Source organism: Chiroxiphia lanceolata, chromosome 2 (genome assembly GCF_009829145.1).
Source record: "Chiroxiphia lanceolata isolate bChiLan1 chromosome 2, bChiLan1.pri, whole genome shotgun sequence".
Classification (NCBI taxonomy): domain Eukaryota; kingdom Metazoa; phylum Chordata; class Aves; order Passeriformes; family Pipridae; genus Chiroxiphia; species Chiroxiphia lanceolata.
Window position 1 is genome coordinate 25,424,147 of NC_045638.1, and position 18,930 is coordinate 25,443,076.

Consider the following 18,930-nt stretch of genomic DNA (forward strand, 5'->3'; position numbering starts at 1 on the left):
TGGCTAAACATTGGTTTGTCCCTTTCTGAGACAAAACACCCTGCTAATACCCTGGCTCATGATGGCTCTGCAGAAGCTGTTGGGGCACAGGAGGAAAAGAGAAGGAGAAGAGAGGAAGGCAGGCAGGCATAAAGGCAGGCAGGAAGACGGGTGGACACCATCTCCCAAGTTCATCCTCTTCTGCTTCCTGCCTGCTTCAAAACTGGCTAAAGCACAAATCCCTCTAGAACTGGCCCTCGCCTTCCCTTGTGCCATCTACAGAGGAGCACTTGCTGTTTCCTCCAACAAAACTATGAAGAGCTGGAGAGAGGGAGAGATGGATCTGCCAAACGCTCAGAGGCAGGAGGAGCAGCCCACTTCACAAGAGAAACTGTATAGAGGAGATCAGTCCTGAGAGTGTCACAGCAGTGGGCTCCCTCCTCCAGGGCTGCACCTCCAGAGACCTCCTCATTCACCTTCACAGACTTTCAAAATTAATTCACCTAGCTTAGTTAAAGTGCTTTGAGATATCTGGCAAAACACATGGCTAAGTAAGTATTGCTCAAAATGGGCCTTGGACAGCTGACTGGAACGGCAAAATATTTTTGGTGACTTAGCAAAATAAGCTCCCCATTTTTCACAGTCCAAGATTACTACACTTATGCTCTGCATGGGTCAGCTTTTATTTACAAGGCAGGAGCCTCATACAGCTGCAGTAAAATACATTTTTACAGAAAGAAAGGCAGACTATAAACAGCACTGCATTAGCGCACAGGCCATTTTGCAATTGGCATTTCTTATCTATGCACTTCTGTCACAGGTTGTACTTCAAACAAAAGATGATTTTGTGCACTTCAGTTGCTTTAAGAACTGCTTCTCTATGCTGAAACTATTTACAGACAGAAGGTTACCCTTATAAATGCTTTTTGTAAGCAGGCAGTAATGACTAACAATCCCAGGTGCAGCAGCAAAGCATATGAAAGAGAAACCTAAAGCAGCTGGTTCCATGTCCTTTCAGCTTTGGTCAAAAACTTAAAACTAAACAGGGTCAGAACTAAACAATTTGTTATTAGCTTCCAAAAAAAGTCTAAGACTAATGCAAAACTAAGTACCACAATCAATCTTCCAAGAGAGAACATTTTTTTTTTCTCCTGTGGTGAAAATAAAACTCTAAATTAACAGCTAATTACATTAAACCAGCTACAAGCAAAACACTACTAAGTACAATTCACACTGTGCCAACAAGAATATACTGTCACAGAGTATTTAATACTCTGGCTGACTTTTAAAGGAAGATGAAAAATACTTAAGATTATTAGCATGAACATCCACAACTGCTGTTAAGATAAGGCCAGCAGGATCTCATATGCTCGCTGGAGCTAGGGTGGAATCCCATGCCCTGTCCTCCTGACACAGCACTACATGCTGAACTAGGTCTGATGGGGACTGCTAGAAGGGGAAGGAAAGCAAATCAAAGAGGTACCATAACTTTCACAAAATCTTTGGTTATTCAGTTCAAGTTAAAAGACTTGCTAATCAACTGTGTGATCCTTCATGCCATATTTTAAGTACCAAGTCTGACTCAAGAGAAAGTGCCCAAACATATCAAGACAGCTGTGATAAGGTTGAAACACAGTTTATTTGGGCCACATGTGACATCCCGAATTGCATAAAATGGTCACATTAAAACCAGTGCTATCTACTGACCAGAAAACCCTTTCAATACTGCTGCTACCATTGTACTGTGACTGAAAACAAAAACAGCACTTGATTTAAAATCCAAGAAATCTGACCTTGATATTGTGGAACACTCAATGTGCCATCCAGGTCTTCCTCTTCCCCAGGGAGAATCCCAAGATAGCTCTTGAGGCTTGGCAGCTTTCCACAGGGCAAAATCTTTACTGTGTTGTTTATCAGAATCAACTGCCAAGAATAAGTGATTTGTTAATGGGATATGTCTCAAAGAAAAAAAATAACCAAATGAAATCAAGAGGAAATCTGTGTTTAGTGAACTACTCAGATTTTAATCCCCTTCAATCAACTTCTGTCTTTTCACTGCAAGTTCCCTCCCTTCCAATTGACCAATCAAGCATTTGAAAAAAACAGTATATTTAAATAGATTTTTACAAGCTAAAAAGATGGATTCAAGATTCCTTAATACATCGTATCCTTGCAGTCCTTTTGGCCTTCCCTGGCTTTGTATGATTCATTTAGTTACTTATTAGCCAGCTTCCCGGACAAACTGACTGCACCGGCAGAAAAGATAACAAAACCAAACCAAAACACACAAGTTAACAAAAAAACACACACCCCTTTTTTTTTTCTGGGACACAAGTACTTTCTGTTTCAGATTCTATAAAACCAAGGGCATAGAGATGAGAATCAAAACTATTCTTGGACAGTAGTAACTTTTCACTACCATTTTCACCAATGAGTTCTCTACAAAGGCCTCCTCCCCAGCTATATTTGTTGCTTCCCTCACTACACAGCCAAGGAAAGGATATAGTTCCTTTTTGCCAGAGTACTGCAGGATTGTTCAGCTCTGCTGGCTCCTAATCCCCCATTGATTACACACCACTCCGTGGCAGGAGCTAAAGAATAGGGTTCTGGACTCTGCATCTTTTTTCTAACATGACCTCACATTTAGAATCACAGAATTCAAAATTCATAAGAACTAAAGAGACAGAAATATAACCCTAGTTTTATCAACTGAATCTTTATCTTGGCTCTTCCACTAGTTTGCCACTATCTGTTGACTCCATCCCTCTTTCACCTTTTTTTGAGTGCACTGCTACAAAAGAGCACTCTTCAACTTCTCAGTTGTAAGCAAAACAACTGTCAAAATCTTTAGAGATATCAGTACATTTAGTTGTGACTTTGGAGTAAAAAACACAATCAGTCACATTTGAGGCTGGAAGGCTGTCATGGCTGTCATACCATCTGGAGACAGACTAATCCAAACCCCTGCTCAGAGCAGGATCAGCTACAGCAGGCTGACCAAGATGGTGTCCAGTAGGGTTTTGATTACCACCAAGAATGGAGACTCCACAGCCTCTCTGAGCAGCATGGTTTATATTAACCATCCTCAGAGTAACAAGGACTTTTCTTAGCTTTAAATGGAATTTTCTGTGTTTCAGGTTGTGCCTACTGCCTCGTGTCCCATCACCAAGCACCACTGAGAAAAGCCTGGCTCCATCTGCTTTACTCCCTCCATCAGGTATGTATACACATGGGTGAGATTCCCCTGAGCATTCTCTTCTCCAGCTTGAGCAGTCCAAGCTCTCTCCACTCTTCCTCTTACGAAAGATACTCCAGTACTTTCATCATATTCATGGCCCTTTGCTGGCCATGTCCAATATGTCCATGTCACTCTTGTACTGGGGAGCCCAGCACCAGACCTGCACTCCAGGCACGTCCCACTAGTGCTGAGCAGACAAGGATCACCTCCACTGACCTGCTGGCACTCTTCCCTGTACAGCCCAGGAGGCTGCTGGCTGCCTCTGCAGTCAGTAATTGCCTCTAAATAACTGTTGACAAAACACATTCCCTCTGTGAGCTGTAATGCTGAAACAACTCCAGAGCAGAACTGTGAGAAGTTCTGGCTGCAATTCACCTGAGCATCAGCCTGCCAGGCATTTTCAGTAATTGCAAAGAGAGTTTTTTCAATGATGAAATATTGAACTTCAGTGTGCAAAAGGAAGCAGGAGGCCTGCATCAAATTCCCCGACGCAGAGACCTGATGAGATCCAACTTACAGAAACTACAAGGGGGCACAGCAATCCTGCAAAACAGGACCTGCAGCAAAAACCCCACAGCCCATGGTATAGGCCTGCTCTAGCACAGCTTATCAAGAGATTGCTCACTCTCACACAAAGGGGCTGCTTAGCAATAGTCCAGTGGCAAGTAATGAAGGGAACAATTCATGCAGTTAGCATTCACCAGAGTGCAACTGCCTCAACAATAACATAGTAGATGAGGTTTCCCTCTGTTTACCCCAGACTGGCTACCGCACCAGGGAGAACACCACCTCACTGTGAAGTTTCTATGTACCACTGCCAAGTATTTAATTAAAATTGATTAAGAATACTAATTGTTCTAAGGTACCAGAGCAAAGGTATAGAGGGAACCAAGGATGAAAAGAGACCAAGTTTCCTCTTGCACTGGCAACAGTGAGTGAGTCAAAAAATAATTACAAAAGCAGTGTAGTCTTAATTAACCAGAAAGTTAGCTATACACAACAGGTTAGAAAACTGTTTTCAGCCTGTTGAATGAAAGTTTATCATAGATGCATCACATGTTCAAACAATGCAGTAACACAAACAAATTGGTGCCATGAACTTACCTGCTTCATCTTGGGTATCAGGATTAATTGCAGTTAACACTCCATATCTTTTTCCCCAGGACTTAACATCAAAATAAACATTGCCTAGTAGAAAAGAAGTGTTTAATTGTATAGCAAAGATGGGGCACATTGATGAGAAGGAGATAACATTTCCCTGAAATCAAAACAAAACGCCCTTCAACTCCCATTTTAAATTCCGATTTAGAAATTCAGAAATACTGCAAAAGTAGCATCAGATGTTTCCATGTTACCCAGCTTTTCAGTAATCTCTGTGCACATGCACATCCTACACATAGAATAACTTCGAATTCTGGAGATCTCCCCAGGTTCTTCCCTGCCTGTGCACAACTAGCAACTCCCTCCTTGGCTGCAGCACAAGCTACTGCTACTCCTGTTACAGTGCTCTCAAATCCTTCTCCAACCACCAGCTCGGCTAAAGAAAAATCTACTCATTGTCCTTTACAAACACATCTTTCACTACACATAGGAGATACAAAGCTCCTGTTTAGAGCTAAGAGGTTTCCCCAGCTCACTTGTAGAAACCAGGCCAGGACTTCCCCACAGGAGCACAGACAACAGTTTGTTACTGTAAACAATTCTATTAAGTAATGAGCTACATTTAACTTAGAAATTGAATAACAGTTGTTCTGCCCACTCCTGTCATCACAAACAAGTTGCTCACACCCTGTCTGTTAATCAAAGAAGGAAGGCTTGGCATAAGTTACCTCATCTGATTTCAAAACAGGATTACTAAAAGCAATGACTTCTTGTACATGTGCTGAACAAGGAGTTACCTTCCTTGAAGTCTTACCTTGAGAGGTTGTGTAAGCTTGTCCATTAGCAATTATTGTTTTTATAAACGAAATTATCTGAGGAATATTGTCAGTCACCCTCATATATACTGTAGGAGGGAGGACCTTAAAGAAAGAGTAACATCTGGTTAATCTGTATGAAGCACAATGCTGATGAGTCCCTTTACTCTAAGAAACAAACTTCAAAGAACATTCTCCTCAATTTTATCTTAAAAAAAAAGCTGCAAGTATCATAAAAAGATCATAAGCACCATTTAAAACAATACACATAAACAAAAAAAACATTTGAGGGGTGGCAAAAAAACCCCCAGTTTTTCCCAGTGGCTTACTCCCTGCCTCTGGAAAGCATTTTGGAAAAGAAGCAAAGTTTCCTGAAGTCAATGAAAGAAGATTCAATATTTCCTATGCTTTCAATCAAGCTATTCCTGCATTACAGTAAATTTGTAACATCTGTGAACCAAGGCTCTACTGCATGTGAGAAAAAATTGTTCCTAAAGAAATTTAACTTGTTCATTCCAAAACTCAGGATTGCTCCTCCCCCATTCCCTTAGTCAAAAGGTATACAGTGTCTTTCCAGAAAAATAAAAAAGTAAATTAGTACTCAGTTTCCAAGCAACAAATTTATTTTTCAGGTCAGACTCTCAGCATCAGATTCCTTACCAAAATAACTGCTTAGAAATACTCCTCAATTTAGATTCTTGAGTATTTGTACCTTTAAGGCAGCCATATCTTGTTTAAAGTCTTCTTCATAAAAACGAGCAAGAGCTATGGGCGATACATTCATCTGAAAAAGACAGAAATAAATTAGTAAGTCATAAATCAGAGTAATAATATAAAATATGGTAATCTTTTATCAGTAGCTAATTGGAAGACTTAGAGAGCCCCCAAGGTAGAGTCAGAAAGCCTTATTAATCTAACATTCACAAGGAAAAGACGTAAGCTATAAATAGCTTAAAAGTAGTATTTCATTTACACTTCTCAATTTCCAAACTATTAATATATATCTTTTAAGAGAAAAACAAGCGAAGACTGAAATAATAAACTCCTTCCCTCTCTCATTATTTTCCTCTTGAGAGGGTCTTCCATTCCCAGTGACAAAATATACTACACTACACAGGACATGGAAATCATTCAACTTACTGGCAGGAAACACGGATACCACCTATATGTCAGAAAGACAGATCAGAGACTTGCAGAATGAGACAAGATATTAATTTTCAGCGATTAAGAAAAACAAGCTATTTCAGCAGATCGTGGGTACTCATAGAACTCAACACCGAAAGTCAATCCCACGCTTTGCCAAGTCCGACGTTTCTCAAGCACCTTCTCTGCATTTCTCATTCATGGGACAGAAATAGGATCCTCTTGCAGAGGTAGCAAGAAAGTGCAACCCAAAAGGAAAGGAAACTTGTACATGATAAGGTACTGTTCTCAAATATTCAGAAAAGACCGGGGATTGAAAGACGCATAACAGCAAAGCCTGCCCTAGCAAGCAAAGCATGGTATCAAGGTGTTTCAAATGCATGCTTTTACATCTTCTCTGAGAATAAACTACTGGGAAGAAGACAACATACTGTCAGCCTCTCCAGCTGAACCGGATCATTAACAACATCAATCCCATTTCATCACTTCCAATTCATTACTGGAGCATCCTTATGGGTTCTGATTTTCAGAGCACAGGTGGTTACCACCATTTGGACAAGCTCCTGGACAAGGCAGGAGTTCTGGTGAAGACAGTCCAGATGCTTATCCAGCAACGTAATAAGGAAGATGCTCAGCACTGGAAAACAAAGATATGCTTACAGACCAGCAGCCTTGTGCTCTTCCAGACCCCGGTGACTGGACTCATCTCTCTAGACATCTCAGTTGCTTCTTTGATCAACAGAGAAAAAAAGGTGCCTATAGAAAGAAGATGGGGAAATTCCTCCCATCCAGACAGATGTTCAACACACAAAGAGGGTCATCTCTCTCTCAAAGGACTACTGAGGGCATGCAGCACGCTCATCATAGACTAGATACCCAACTTTCAAGTTTCCTCCAGATGAACCCCACTAGAGGATGAAGAACAAGCTTAGGCATGTTGATTCTACCAATGTAATGCTTAAGGTACATAGGTTCCAACAAAAGCAGGCTAGTGAGGTAGAGGCCCTGGCCATCCAAACAAAATGGATGGGCAGGCATTTCAAAAAGTCACCAAAAAAGCCACAAAATGATTACTTCATAGAACCAAAGAATGCAGTAAATGAACACAACTTCATTTAAGAACAACATATCACTTCCCCCTCCTCAAACATGAAATCTCCAAGATGTTCTGACAATAAGGAAAAAATTAAAATATACACATATAGATTTAAAATGCCTGAATTTTGGGGGGGGGGTTGTTTGTTTGTGTTTAAATTGCTTACTGCCTTAGAAAACTGCAAATAAATAGACTAAGGGAACACACATGTATTTCTATATGAGTGGTGTGCTAGTATTTATTTGAATGCAGTGTCTTTTTGAATGCAGTGTCTTATACTTAACTGCAAAAGTAACTGTTAAAGATTAAATAAAAATGACAGCTGTCAAATTCTCTGGCACTAAGAAACTATCTAAAAGTTGCAAGTGCAATTTTATCCAACACATTCACTTATGATCCTGACAACATGAGTTCTGGATTCTAAAAACAAAGAGAACAAAATATTCGAAACACAGAATAAAACACAGAATACATTCTTAGCGCTTCAGGATTCAAAAAGTGTTTTTAAAAGAATCAAAAAAAATAACTGGAACAATCATTCACCAAACTCAGCTGGTAAAAAAGGTCAGATTAAAATCCAACTCAGAACTACTTACAGCCCCAGTCTTACGAAGACTTACCCCTACACTCAGTTAACTTTCCTGTAAGTGTCAAACACGGACAAGCCTGATAAAGATCTCCAAGGGGCTGACATGGCAGCTAGATGGTGCTCAGCACCTTTCAGGAACTGCCCTCAGCTGCAGGCAGTAGCTTTATATACTTCCTTTAATGACTGACAGCACACAATGCTTCTCCAGAACTCAGCCAGAAGCCTCCTGAGTGCTAAGTTTTGGGATAACTTTCACTGTGCTGAGGATTCACCCAGGAATTTTGTTTCCCGCCAGTCTCCCAAGCAGGGGGAGGCAGGAGGATCCCAGCCACAGGTGCTGTAAGGCAGCCCTCCTGCCTTGCCTCTCTCCTCACATAACTCTGCCCCCGTTAACTTACACACAGCTCTCAACGCCCAGCCCTCTGCACTCCCAGCTCTACTACAGCCATGCTAGGGGACCAGAAATCTCAACATCTATTATCTATTAATTAAAACAAACATGACTCAACAAAAGAACCCCAAACCCAAGTTAATTTTCCTATGTACATAGCTTAGAAAATACTGAAAGTTAGAGTCAAAGACTGTAACAAACACCTACCTCATTGGATCTTTTTATTATCTTGTCATCTATGTCTGTGATCCCCATCACCATGATAACTTCAATTCCAAAAAACTTAGTCATTATCCTTCGAATTATATCAAACCTAACGTAGGAGCTGGAAGAAAAAAAAAAAAAAGACCTTTTAAACATGCACTAGTAAAAATAAACCTAAACAAAAATAACCAATAGAACTAACAGCCACTGGGACAATTTAAATACCCCAACACTTGCAATAAAAAGATCTTCAGCACATAAAGTATTTTCCCAAAACCAGTTACCACCTGCACAAGTGTCAAGGAAATTTCCCTTGAACTGGCCTACCCTCTTCTGGCATTAGTGACACATTACATCAAATTTTCTGAGAGTCTTCTTTTGTTGCATCTCTTTATTCAAGCACTGAAGAGCATCACAAGCCACATGTGAGCCAAGAGATTCTAGGTGAATAGTATGAACTAAGACACAATGATCAGGTATTCTTGAAATACATCCCTCGAGCTTTGTGTATTTTAACAGGCTTTGAAAAGTCATGTGGCATAAGAACAGAGAGAAATAAGGCAGGATTCAAATGAACTTTGCCTAGGGTTGAGTAAAAACAACAGCTACCAGCCACCAATAAACTATTTAATTCACACACCGCCACAGATCTTTCCTGATAGCAAAGACTAAAAGCTCTGTGGGTTGTTCTACCTACACTTGAGAATAAAAGTTATTCTCAAAATTATTCATGTTCTTTGTCACAAAACAGAGTATTTAATGCTGATAGATCAATGTATGTACAAGCTTTACAGGGCTGTTGCAGCTCCTTCTGCTCACAGACTCTCCATCTGTAATTCTCAAAACACACTTTGACTGAGTAAAACTGAGTTATTAGGTGAGATACTAGAAGGTGTCTAGAAACTCTGGCTCTGCCCTGCAAGGCAATGAGAACTCTCAACCTTTTTGGGCTCTGTTTTCTCCAAAGCCAGCAAGGAGACTCACAGACCCACAGGTTCCCATTTCACCCGCAGCACCACACGAACTGCCAATGCCGTGCCTGTCAGAGCAAAGAAGTGTAACCAAACACTAGAAATAGATTTGCACCCTTTCCCTTAGCTGCACGTGCTAGGTAGCACCAAGGTACTGATTTACGAATGTAATATATCATTGAAGAAAAGTATTTTCTGTTGTTGTTGTTTGTGCCACACCCACGTTGAAAAAAGACCTTTTGAAAGCCTTGCTGCCAGGGAGATAGTTTTTAATGAATAGCAGCTCAGTGGGAATAAGGTTCATCTAATGTGGTGACACAATTCCATAAGAATATTAAATCGGTCTTTGGATCCTGTTCAGAGGAACAATGTCAGCATCAAAAGCTTGATATCAGATTTAACAGCCCTGCAGTCACTGTTCCCAGAGCAGATACAAATGATCTGCTCCTCTAATCTTCGAACTGAATTGATGGAAGGAATACTGCAAGAACCATAGTGGATCTCCTGACACCTCAGAAACCCGAGTCCTTACCACTTCAGGACTGAAAAGACAAAAAAAAAGAACAAAAACAGACAGTCGAAATCAGGAGGTGGCAGAGCAGATACAAGGGACTGAATGAAACGTCCTCTCATGCTTGATTTTACTCTTATTTTCAAGCATCAAGCCAGGAACCTGGATGCCAACCAGGCTACAGCTCAAACCACTACAATCAAGGTAAGGCCTAGAACTGAGGGGAAAAAATAATATTATTTTCCTGTCTTACTTTTTCTTTATATAGTATGGGGTGTTGGATGTCATATGGAGGCATACAGAGCACCTGCTTTTAAGACTGGAAGTACAACATACTAGAAAAAGTTGGATTATTTAGAAAGGTAAGAACTCTTTGTGGAAGGGAAGGAGGAGGTGAAAAAATAATAACGCCATTATTTTCAAATTCTTCTCAAGGATCTCAAGCTCTTTTCCATTATTCATTTCTGCATTATAACCTATTGCATTTGTTGTGCTTGCCACAAGCCAAATGTAAGAAGAAGGGGGGAAAAGGGAATTCTAGTGAGAAGACAACATGTTGCAAGAGTACAACAAAACAATGGTATTTGACAAGAGTGGCACAGCACCAACGGTCACCACTGCATTTGACTTCACACTATTTCCCAGGGCATCTCCTGCCTGTAGAGCCCCCATCAGCAGCATGCATTTCAATAATACATGGTGTATCTGCATGATACACCAAAGGCAATATTCAGCACTAACTCTTTTTTCTTAAATCAGCAAGTGAAAACCCAGGTCAAACCCAGGTGACACAGATGTATGGCAAACCTTCACGTATGGAAAGCTTAAAATTGATGTTTGGACACAAGATAAGAAAAGATGGGTAAGAGAAAAGGCAGAGTGAGCAAGGCCTCTGTACTCCCTCCTTTAACCAAATGAGTCTGAAGGCAGGAGAACCACTGACAAAAACAGACATTTAAAAGCCACAGAGAGCTGCAAGACCAAAGGGTAAAATTCTCTACCCCTATAAACACTGTGCTCTAGATCCAGCAGCAGAAACAACTTGTGATGAACTGAGCATAACGCCCATTCCCTGTCTCCCTGAGCCACTAGGGGAGAGGAGGTAGAACTTGGGAAAGAGGGAGGAGTGAGGAGAAGGTGTTTTTAAGATGTATTTTACTTCTCATTATCCTCTGATTCGGTTACTAATAAATTTAATTGGTATCCCCACTTCAAGTCTGTTTTGCCTGTGACGGTAGTTGTTGAGTGATCTCTCCCAGTCCTTATCTGAACTCATGAACCCTATGTTATATTTTGTCCCCTGTCCAGCAGCAGAGGGGAGTGACAGAGCAGCTTTGGTGGGTACCTTGGCACCCAGCCAGGGTCAACCCACCACAGACTGGAATTTTAAGTCTTCCCTTTCAGAGAACGAAGCAGCAGTCGCGCAGTACTGCGATGGCTCAACACTGAGCAAAATTCAACATGAGTTTCTGAATGAAGTTGAGATAGGACCAGAAGCTGTGAAATTCCCTACATTAAAAGGAATTATTCAATTACTGGAATGCACAATATCTGATCTTCATACAGATGGCAACTATCTGAGAAACCCCTGCTCTTCCAAGGAGCCCAACACATCTTGGTTTTTAAGAATGTGGAGACAGAAGTTCAAGAGCATCTTGAGCTGCTGCAGCTCCCCTCATCTTCACAGGAACAGCAGACACCCTGCATGTCTATTCATCAGGCATGTTCTTTCAAAACAACCAGCAGCAACCTGCTCTGGTGCATTTAAAATACCTTTTGATAGCTACTTACAATGAAGCTGGTTTACTATTGTAATGATCCTAATGAACTACAGAGAAAATGTGTTGCTCTGGATCTTTTTTTATTTTTAAACATAGTAAGCCACAGAACTACTACTATGCAAAAAGGCCTTTAAGCTACCTGGGCTTTCTGAGATTTAAGAATTGATGTTAACACCGAAAGTACCTTTTAAATACTCAGCTCTGCACAGCTTTTCCTTAGGGCCCACAGAGTGCCCAAACCACATTTGAGGTGAAATTATCATTTTACATTGCTGAGAGACTCTGCTCCAGGATCACAACTCCCCTGCATGAGAGGACATGTTATGCTGATATGATTTGAAACAACTCACCCTACCCAGACAAACTGTGCACATTTCTAACACTTCTTCCCAACACACACACTTTTGTCTCTGCCTGGGCCAGGTGGCACCAACAGCCCCTTTACGGGCTCCCCCAGCCCAAGAAGAAAAAATACATAACAGACTTTTGCCCTTTGCAAGGTACAGGAGGTGAAGGGCTGGGCCTGGTGTCCCAGTCCCGGCTCTGTCACCCGGACACACTCCGGGGACTAGGGGTGCCCGAAATCCCGTTGCCTGGCTCCCGCCTGGAGCCCCGCGCCGCACTCACCAGGCGTGCCCGAGGTGTGCCTGGTCATACACCGTCGGCCCGCAGCTGTACCTGCGGAGAGGGGGCAAACAATCACAGAATCGTTAGGGTTGGAAGGGACCCCTGGAGATCATCTGGTCCAACCTCCCTGCCAAGGCAGGCTCACCTAGACCAGGTGACACAGGAACATGTCCAGGTGGGTTTGGAGTGTCTCCAGAGAGGGAGACTCCATAACCTCCCTGGGAAGCCTGTTCCAGCACTCTGCCACCCTCAATGTAAAGAAGTTCTGCCTCATGTTGAGGTGAAACTTCTTGTGGTTTAGTTTATGGTTATCGCTCCTTGTCCTGTTCTCCGGGCACCACCAAAAAGAGCCTGGCAGCATCCTCCTGGCACCCACCTTTAAGTTATTTAGTAATGAGGTCCCCTCTCAGTCTTCTCTAGACTAAACAGGCCCAGCTCCCACAGTCTCTCCTCACATGAAAGATGCTCCAGACCCTTCCTCATCTTTGTGCTCTCCGCTGGACCCTCTTCAGTAGCTCCTTGTCTTTCTTGCACTGAGGAGCCCAGAACTGGGCACGGCAACCATTTCCGGACACGAACTGCGGCCGTCACCCCGTCACCCCCACGCCCGCCCGCCGCCAGGCGCTACCAGGTCGCCACTCCTTCCGTGGCCAGCACGAGCGGCTCCTTGCTCCGGCTCCGGCTGTTGTAAGCCACGATCCCGCAGTCGTGCCCCGCCGGCGGCACCCACTCCCGCCGCCGCGCCGCACCACAGCACCGCCGCACCCCCGCCCGCGCCGGGCCGGGGACGGGGCCAGGACCGGGGCCGAGCCCGCACCGCCGGGCCGCCGCCGCCGCCGTCCCGCGCAGCATGGCCCGCACAGCGCCCGGCCGCGGTCCGGGAGAGGGCGCGGGGCCGTAACGCAGCCGCGCCGCCTGTGCGGGACCGCCGGGAGAGCACGGGAGGCACCGCCAAGGCGCAGGAAGGGGCGGCGCCGGCGGGCGGGGCCGGGCCGGGCGCCACCGCCGCTCGCTGCGCTCTGGGGCGAGCCCGTGGTGAGTGCGGCGGGCAGGGGAGCTGTGGGTGCGGGGCTTGGGTTCTGCTGAAAAGGACTGTGGAGCCTTGGTGGGTGACAATTTGACCGTGAGCAGGCAGTGTGCCCTTGCGGCCAGGAGGGCCCATGGTATCCTGGGCGTGCATCGGTAAGACTGTGTCCAGCAGATCAAGGGAGGTGATCCTGCCCCTCTTCTCAGCCCTAGTGAGGTCACATCTGGAGTGCTGTGTCCAGTTCTGGGCTCCTCAGTGCAAGGAAGACAAGGAGCTACTGAAGAGGGTCCAGCGGAGAGCACAAAGATGAGGAAGGGTCTGGAGCATCTTTCATGTGAGGAGAGACTGTGGGAGCTGGGCCTGTTTAGTCTAGAGAAGACTGAGAGGGGACCTCATTACTAAATAACTTAAAGGTGGGTGCCAGGAGGATGCTGCCAGGCTCTTTTTGGTGGTGCCCGGAGAACAGGACAAGGAGCGATAACCATAAACTAAACCACAAGAAGTTTCACCTCAACATGAGGCAGAACTTCTTTACATTGAGGGTGGCAGAGTGCTGGAACAGGCTTCCCAGGGAGGTTATGGAGTCTCCCTCTCTGGAGACACTCCAAACCCACCTGGACATGTTCCTGTGTCACCTGGTCTAGGTGAGCCTACCTTGGCAGGGAGGTTGGACCAGATGATCTCCAGGGGTCCCTTTCCAACCCTAACGATTCTGTGATTATATGAATCTCTTTTGCGCTGCCTTTCAGGTCAGGGAATGGCTGGCAGCCAGTTAGCTCCTGAAAGAAAAACATGGTGTGACATTCCCAAGCTGGACTTTATTAAATCAGTCTCAGAAAACACTTCTGCACCCCCCTGACTCCCTCGTATCTGTATCAAGTCCTACCTTACCTGAACGTTTTCAAAAATTACATGAAGTACTGCTGGGTACTTGGTGAGGTACCCTGGGCTTTAGCCAGGTGACTGTCAAGGTCAGCTTTCATTTCTGGTGTCACAACAAGCTAAGGGTGAATGTTTTCTGATGATACTTCTCTCATCTCATTGGGGATTTTTTTTTTTTTCTGTCTTTCAGAGCATACCAAGAAAACAGAGCTTAACTGGCTGCAGAACGTTGATCCACTTTGGACACTGTAAGCTACTTAACTAGAGTGAATAACAGAGTAATGGAACACACTTAAGGGTACTGAAAATCTTTTTCAACTAACACCTTGTTTTCAGAAGAAACTGTGAGCAGGTACCAAGGAAACAAGTCAGAACTCTACAAACATATATAATATGGTCACAAAGATATTCAGACAGATGGAGCACCTTTCCTTAAAGACAGGCTGAGAGCCTGTGCAGCCTGGAGAAGAGAAGGCTCCAGGGAGACCTTACAGCAGCCTTCCAGTACCTAATGAGGGTTTATAAAACAGGGGGAGAGCGACTTTTTATATGGGCACATAGTGATAGGACAAGGGAGGAGCAGTTTTGAAGTAAGAGACATTTAGATTAGATGTTAGGAAGAAACTCTTTACTCATAGGGTAGGGAAGTAATGGAACAGGTTGCTCAGAGAAGCTGTGGATGTTCCACCCCTTGAAGTATTCGAGGCCAGGTTGGATGGAGCTCTGAGCAACCTGGTCTGGTGGAAGGTGTTCCTGTCCATGTCAGACGGGTTGGAACTGGATGATCTTTAAGGTCCCTTCCAATCCAAACCATTCTATGATTCTGTGAATATTTTCCTGGATATTTTTCCAGCTTCTGACCAGATGACATTCTCAGCTGAATGCCTTAGGGGTTTTTTGGCCCCCCTTCCCCTTAGTTTTTGTACCCTCCCCCGATAGATTGCTGTACTATTAATTTCCCTGGTCTCTGTGAACCCACATCAACTCCAGCCTTTGACAAGGGGTACTGCAAGTCTACTGCCATTTTTAGGAAGCATCCACTTGGCATGTGCTGAAGTTGGGGCCTGTGAGCTCCAGTTGCAGCCACCCTTGCTCTTGTATGAGGAGAGTGAACTGTCAGTGCCAGCACGTGTTGTCTATCCCACTCCAAACTGTCATTTTCCACACAAGCCTCTAAGCAGGCTGTTCACAGCGGAGCTTTTCAGGTCTCCCAGACCACTGTGTTACCTTGTTGACCTTTGGGAGGAAGGTAATACTGAACAATCACCACCTTTCTTGACTGGATGCTGCAGGTCTGCCTGTGGTGAGCTGCCTCACAGAAGTCCTTGTATTGTTTCCTCTTCTATCTACCAGGGACAGATCTGATACATTTTTCTCATATGTAATAGGATCATTTAAAATTTGTCATTTAACAATCTTAATTTTTTTTGATCAAATAGGAAACTTAATTTATGGGCTTGCTAATTTGAGACTATCTAGGATGAAACTGAAGACACCATCCAATAACCTTTGTAAATGTTTGCTTTATATATTTCTCAGGAAACTTCACAAGCCAATTATTTGAGTTTCCATAGTGAGCTGGTTTTGATGTCTTTGCTGTTCCACACACATCTAGTTAAGAGTTGTCATTAATTCTGTTCTCTTCTTTGTTCTGTATGGTTCCAAGCACTTTGACAGAGTCCAAGTCAATGCTAAGTAACAACGGACATTTTTTAGCCTTAATTCCAGGTTTAGCTGTCATGGATGAAACTGCCAACAGATCAGAAGAATGCAGGAGCTTTTTCTTTCCCAGCGCTTTCAGAAGGCTTAGTGTCTGTGCTACCCAGACTGGCTTTTAGCTTTTAGTCCAGAAACCACTATGTTGTGCTATAAAACATTCTTTTCTGATGGTGGGAAAGACCACAATAATTAAATGCCTGAAATAAACAGCTAACATCATTCACACTTGAGATTTGTTTTAATGTAGTAGAATATATTCAGTGGAACAGTGGAGAGTATTCTTCAAGCACTGAAGTACCAAAAGAAAGTAATTTCAAATAAAAGCAAAACTAATCCTGGTAGATTGGAACCATAAATTATTCATTTTAAAAATACCAGCATTCTCAGAAAAAACTGGTCTGTGGCTGTAAGCACACCTCCACTTATGCCAGCTATATCAATACCCTTATTCCTGGCCTAGGACATGAGCAATGAGACAAAAGTCACCTACCAGAGAGACAAAATAGCAGCAAAGGATTTTCTGCCTCCATCAGGAGACCTCTGCTTCCACCTGGAGTAGAAGATGCCTTTAGAGGTTGCCAGCAGTTAGAGCCAGGGTGCACCCAGTCAATGGCAGGCCTGGGCCTGCTGTACTCCTGTTACTTCTGTATTTTCTGAACAGCCAGTAGGAAATGGGATCTGCAGAGAGTACATCTCTAAGTCACAATCCCACTGGGGCATGTCTGTCTGAGCTTCGGGTAAACTGTTGTTTCAAGGGGGACGCACATGTATGTAATACTGTCATCTCATGTTTTTCTTAGGAGCTGTTAAGGCTAAAACTTCCTTTTAAATAAAAACTGAAACTCTTAAGGTAAAGGGGTGACTCCTGAACACCTTAGACTGGGTCTGTACGTTTTCTGCCCCTTTATCTGCATGTGCAAAAAGGCAATGTTTCCCTTTCCTCCTTATCAAAAGGGAAAAAATCTGTTAGCAGCACAGCTGTGTGTGCTGTCCACCAGCAGCACACATGGCAACACATCTGTGGCCAGCAGGGAGGATCTTGGGGGATTTTGGCTCACCTGGCTCCTCTATTTTCCAGCTCACAGTTGCAGGACTACCTACAAGATTTGTCCCCAGAGGTAAGATCAGTGGGCAAATCCCACAGCATGTTTTGAATCATACATGAATAAAGCTAAAAAATTATTCTTCCTTTCCATTTATTATTAGGATACATGTGCTTTGTAAGGTTTTACAGTTTTCCCTCTATTGCTAAAGATGCTCTATTTTTCTTCTAAAAAATTAAACCATACTGGCTTAGAATTGTCGACAGAGAAAAAAGGCTGCATTTGCTGTGTTATCAAAGAGCATGTTACCAGTATCTGTCTCCCTTCTTGTCAGGTTCTAGTTCAGGAACCTGGCAAGGAAGCTGACCCTGAGAAAATAAGATAGGGAAAGATTACAAAGACAAAATACAAACCAAAAGCACAGATGATCTAAATCCACTGGAGTGGACTGAATTTCTCTTGGGGCTCTGTAGCAGTCTATAATAATACACACATTTTGACTTACCTTTTGCAGTCCTTTTAGTCATACAAAATCTAGGCACATATTGGTTTGCTTCAGAATCTTGATTTTTAAAAGCAGAATAAACATTGTCTCAAGCTTATTACCAAAAGCTTGGCTCAGAAATATTGTAAATGTTGAGTGGCCATTCCACCAAATATTCACAAAGTAAAGAGCATGTTGTATATACGAGAAATTATTTTGAGACACCTATTTCAAAAGGGTGATTCTGGGGAAATGGAATAAGACTGCAAAAGAAATTTCACTAGTGGACATAAAGAACCAAATAAACTTTCCTGTTCTTACCAAAAGCGTAATAGTTTTTAGCACCATCTGCTACTGTTCAGACAACTTACTCACCAACTGCTCTGACAAACATTGCCTGTTTTTCATCACCTAGAAAGTGTTTGGGTCCTGCCCCACAGTTGACAGAAACAAGCCTGAGGATTGGTATGAATTCAGTCAGGGTTCAGATTGGTGTCTTTGTCAGTGGTTTCCAGCTGCTGAGGTATAGATCTCTTGAACTCTCTAGAGAATGTGGAGCCCATGGAATATGCTGCCCTTGATTTGTGTTGACTCTGCTGACACTCTGGGAACACTCAGATGTACTTCTGTCTTGGCCTTCTACTGCAACGCACACTTACTAGTTCCAGTCGGAATTTTCTGCTCACCTTTAATGCCAGATTAATGCTGTTTAAGTTCACTAGAGCTTTGGAGATGCACCAGTGCAGCAGGTGCAAGAAAGAGATGGCAGTAAGCAGAAAACAGGTGTGAAAAGAGGCAGTGAGTGCAACTGTCTTGGGGAAAGCAGAGGAGGAGATGTGCTATAGCCAGCGAAATCCTTAAGTGGGACTTGGCTGATTAAAAAAAAAAGAAGTTTAGAATGGCAGGCCTACATTAGGTAGGTGTTTGGGAAGTTCACAAAGTTCTTGAGCCTTTACTGGGAAGCAGAAAAAGGAGAAACTCAACCAGATTCGTTTTCTATATTTTTGAATACATTAATTTCAGATCATTTGCTGACATGAACAGGTATTTCTGGCCCAACTATCCACTGCACAGTCAATGCATATTGCATGAAAGTGTGAACCATGACTTCTCTGCTGGTCTCATACTTGCAAACTTCAGCTCTGCTCACCTTGCATGTTAACTGTTTGCAGTTTGTTTAAAAACCTTCAACCAAAAGCAAAATGAATAGACTTGTAAAATTCTACAAGGTAAGCATGAATTTAGCCTCAAAGAATAAACAGACAAACAAAAAAACTCCAATCATATGTAACTACAGAAGAGGGATTAAGCCATTAAATGGTGTGGAAA

The 18,930-nt window shown here is 43.2% G+C and overlaps 1 protein-coding gene across 5 annotated transcripts in view; it reads right to left on the reverse strand.

The window, feature by feature from the left end:
• Positions 1–18,930, reverse strand: part of CARS2 (cysteinyl-tRNA synthetase 2, mitochondrial) — a 44,926-nt gene that overhangs the window by 24,314 nt on the left and 1,682 nt on the right. The window contains exons 1-7 of one of the 5 annotated variants that reach the window (XM_032678654.1): positions 12,823–13,045; positions 12,447–12,497; positions 8,560–8,677; positions 5,846–5,917; positions 5,133–5,238; positions 4,322–4,405; positions 1,773–1,902 (exon numbers count right to left, since the gene is read on the reverse strand). In XM_032678654.1, coding sequence (XP_032534545.1) covers positions 1,773–1,902; positions 4,322–4,405; positions 5,133–5,238; positions 5,846–5,917; positions 8,560–8,643 — 476 coding nt within the window. In that variant the 5' untranslated portion in view covers positions 8,644–8,677; positions 12,447–12,497; positions 12,823–13,045. Of the gene's footprint in view, positions 1–1,772; positions 1,903–4,321; positions 4,406–5,132; positions 5,239–5,793; positions 5,918–8,559; positions 8,678–12,003; positions 12,027–12,446; positions 12,498–12,822; positions 13,046–16,564; positions 16,591–18,930 lie in introns of those variants that run through there. The other 4 variants (XM_032678658.1, XM_032678656.1, XM_032678655.1 and 1 more) reach the window with 4 other exon arrangements.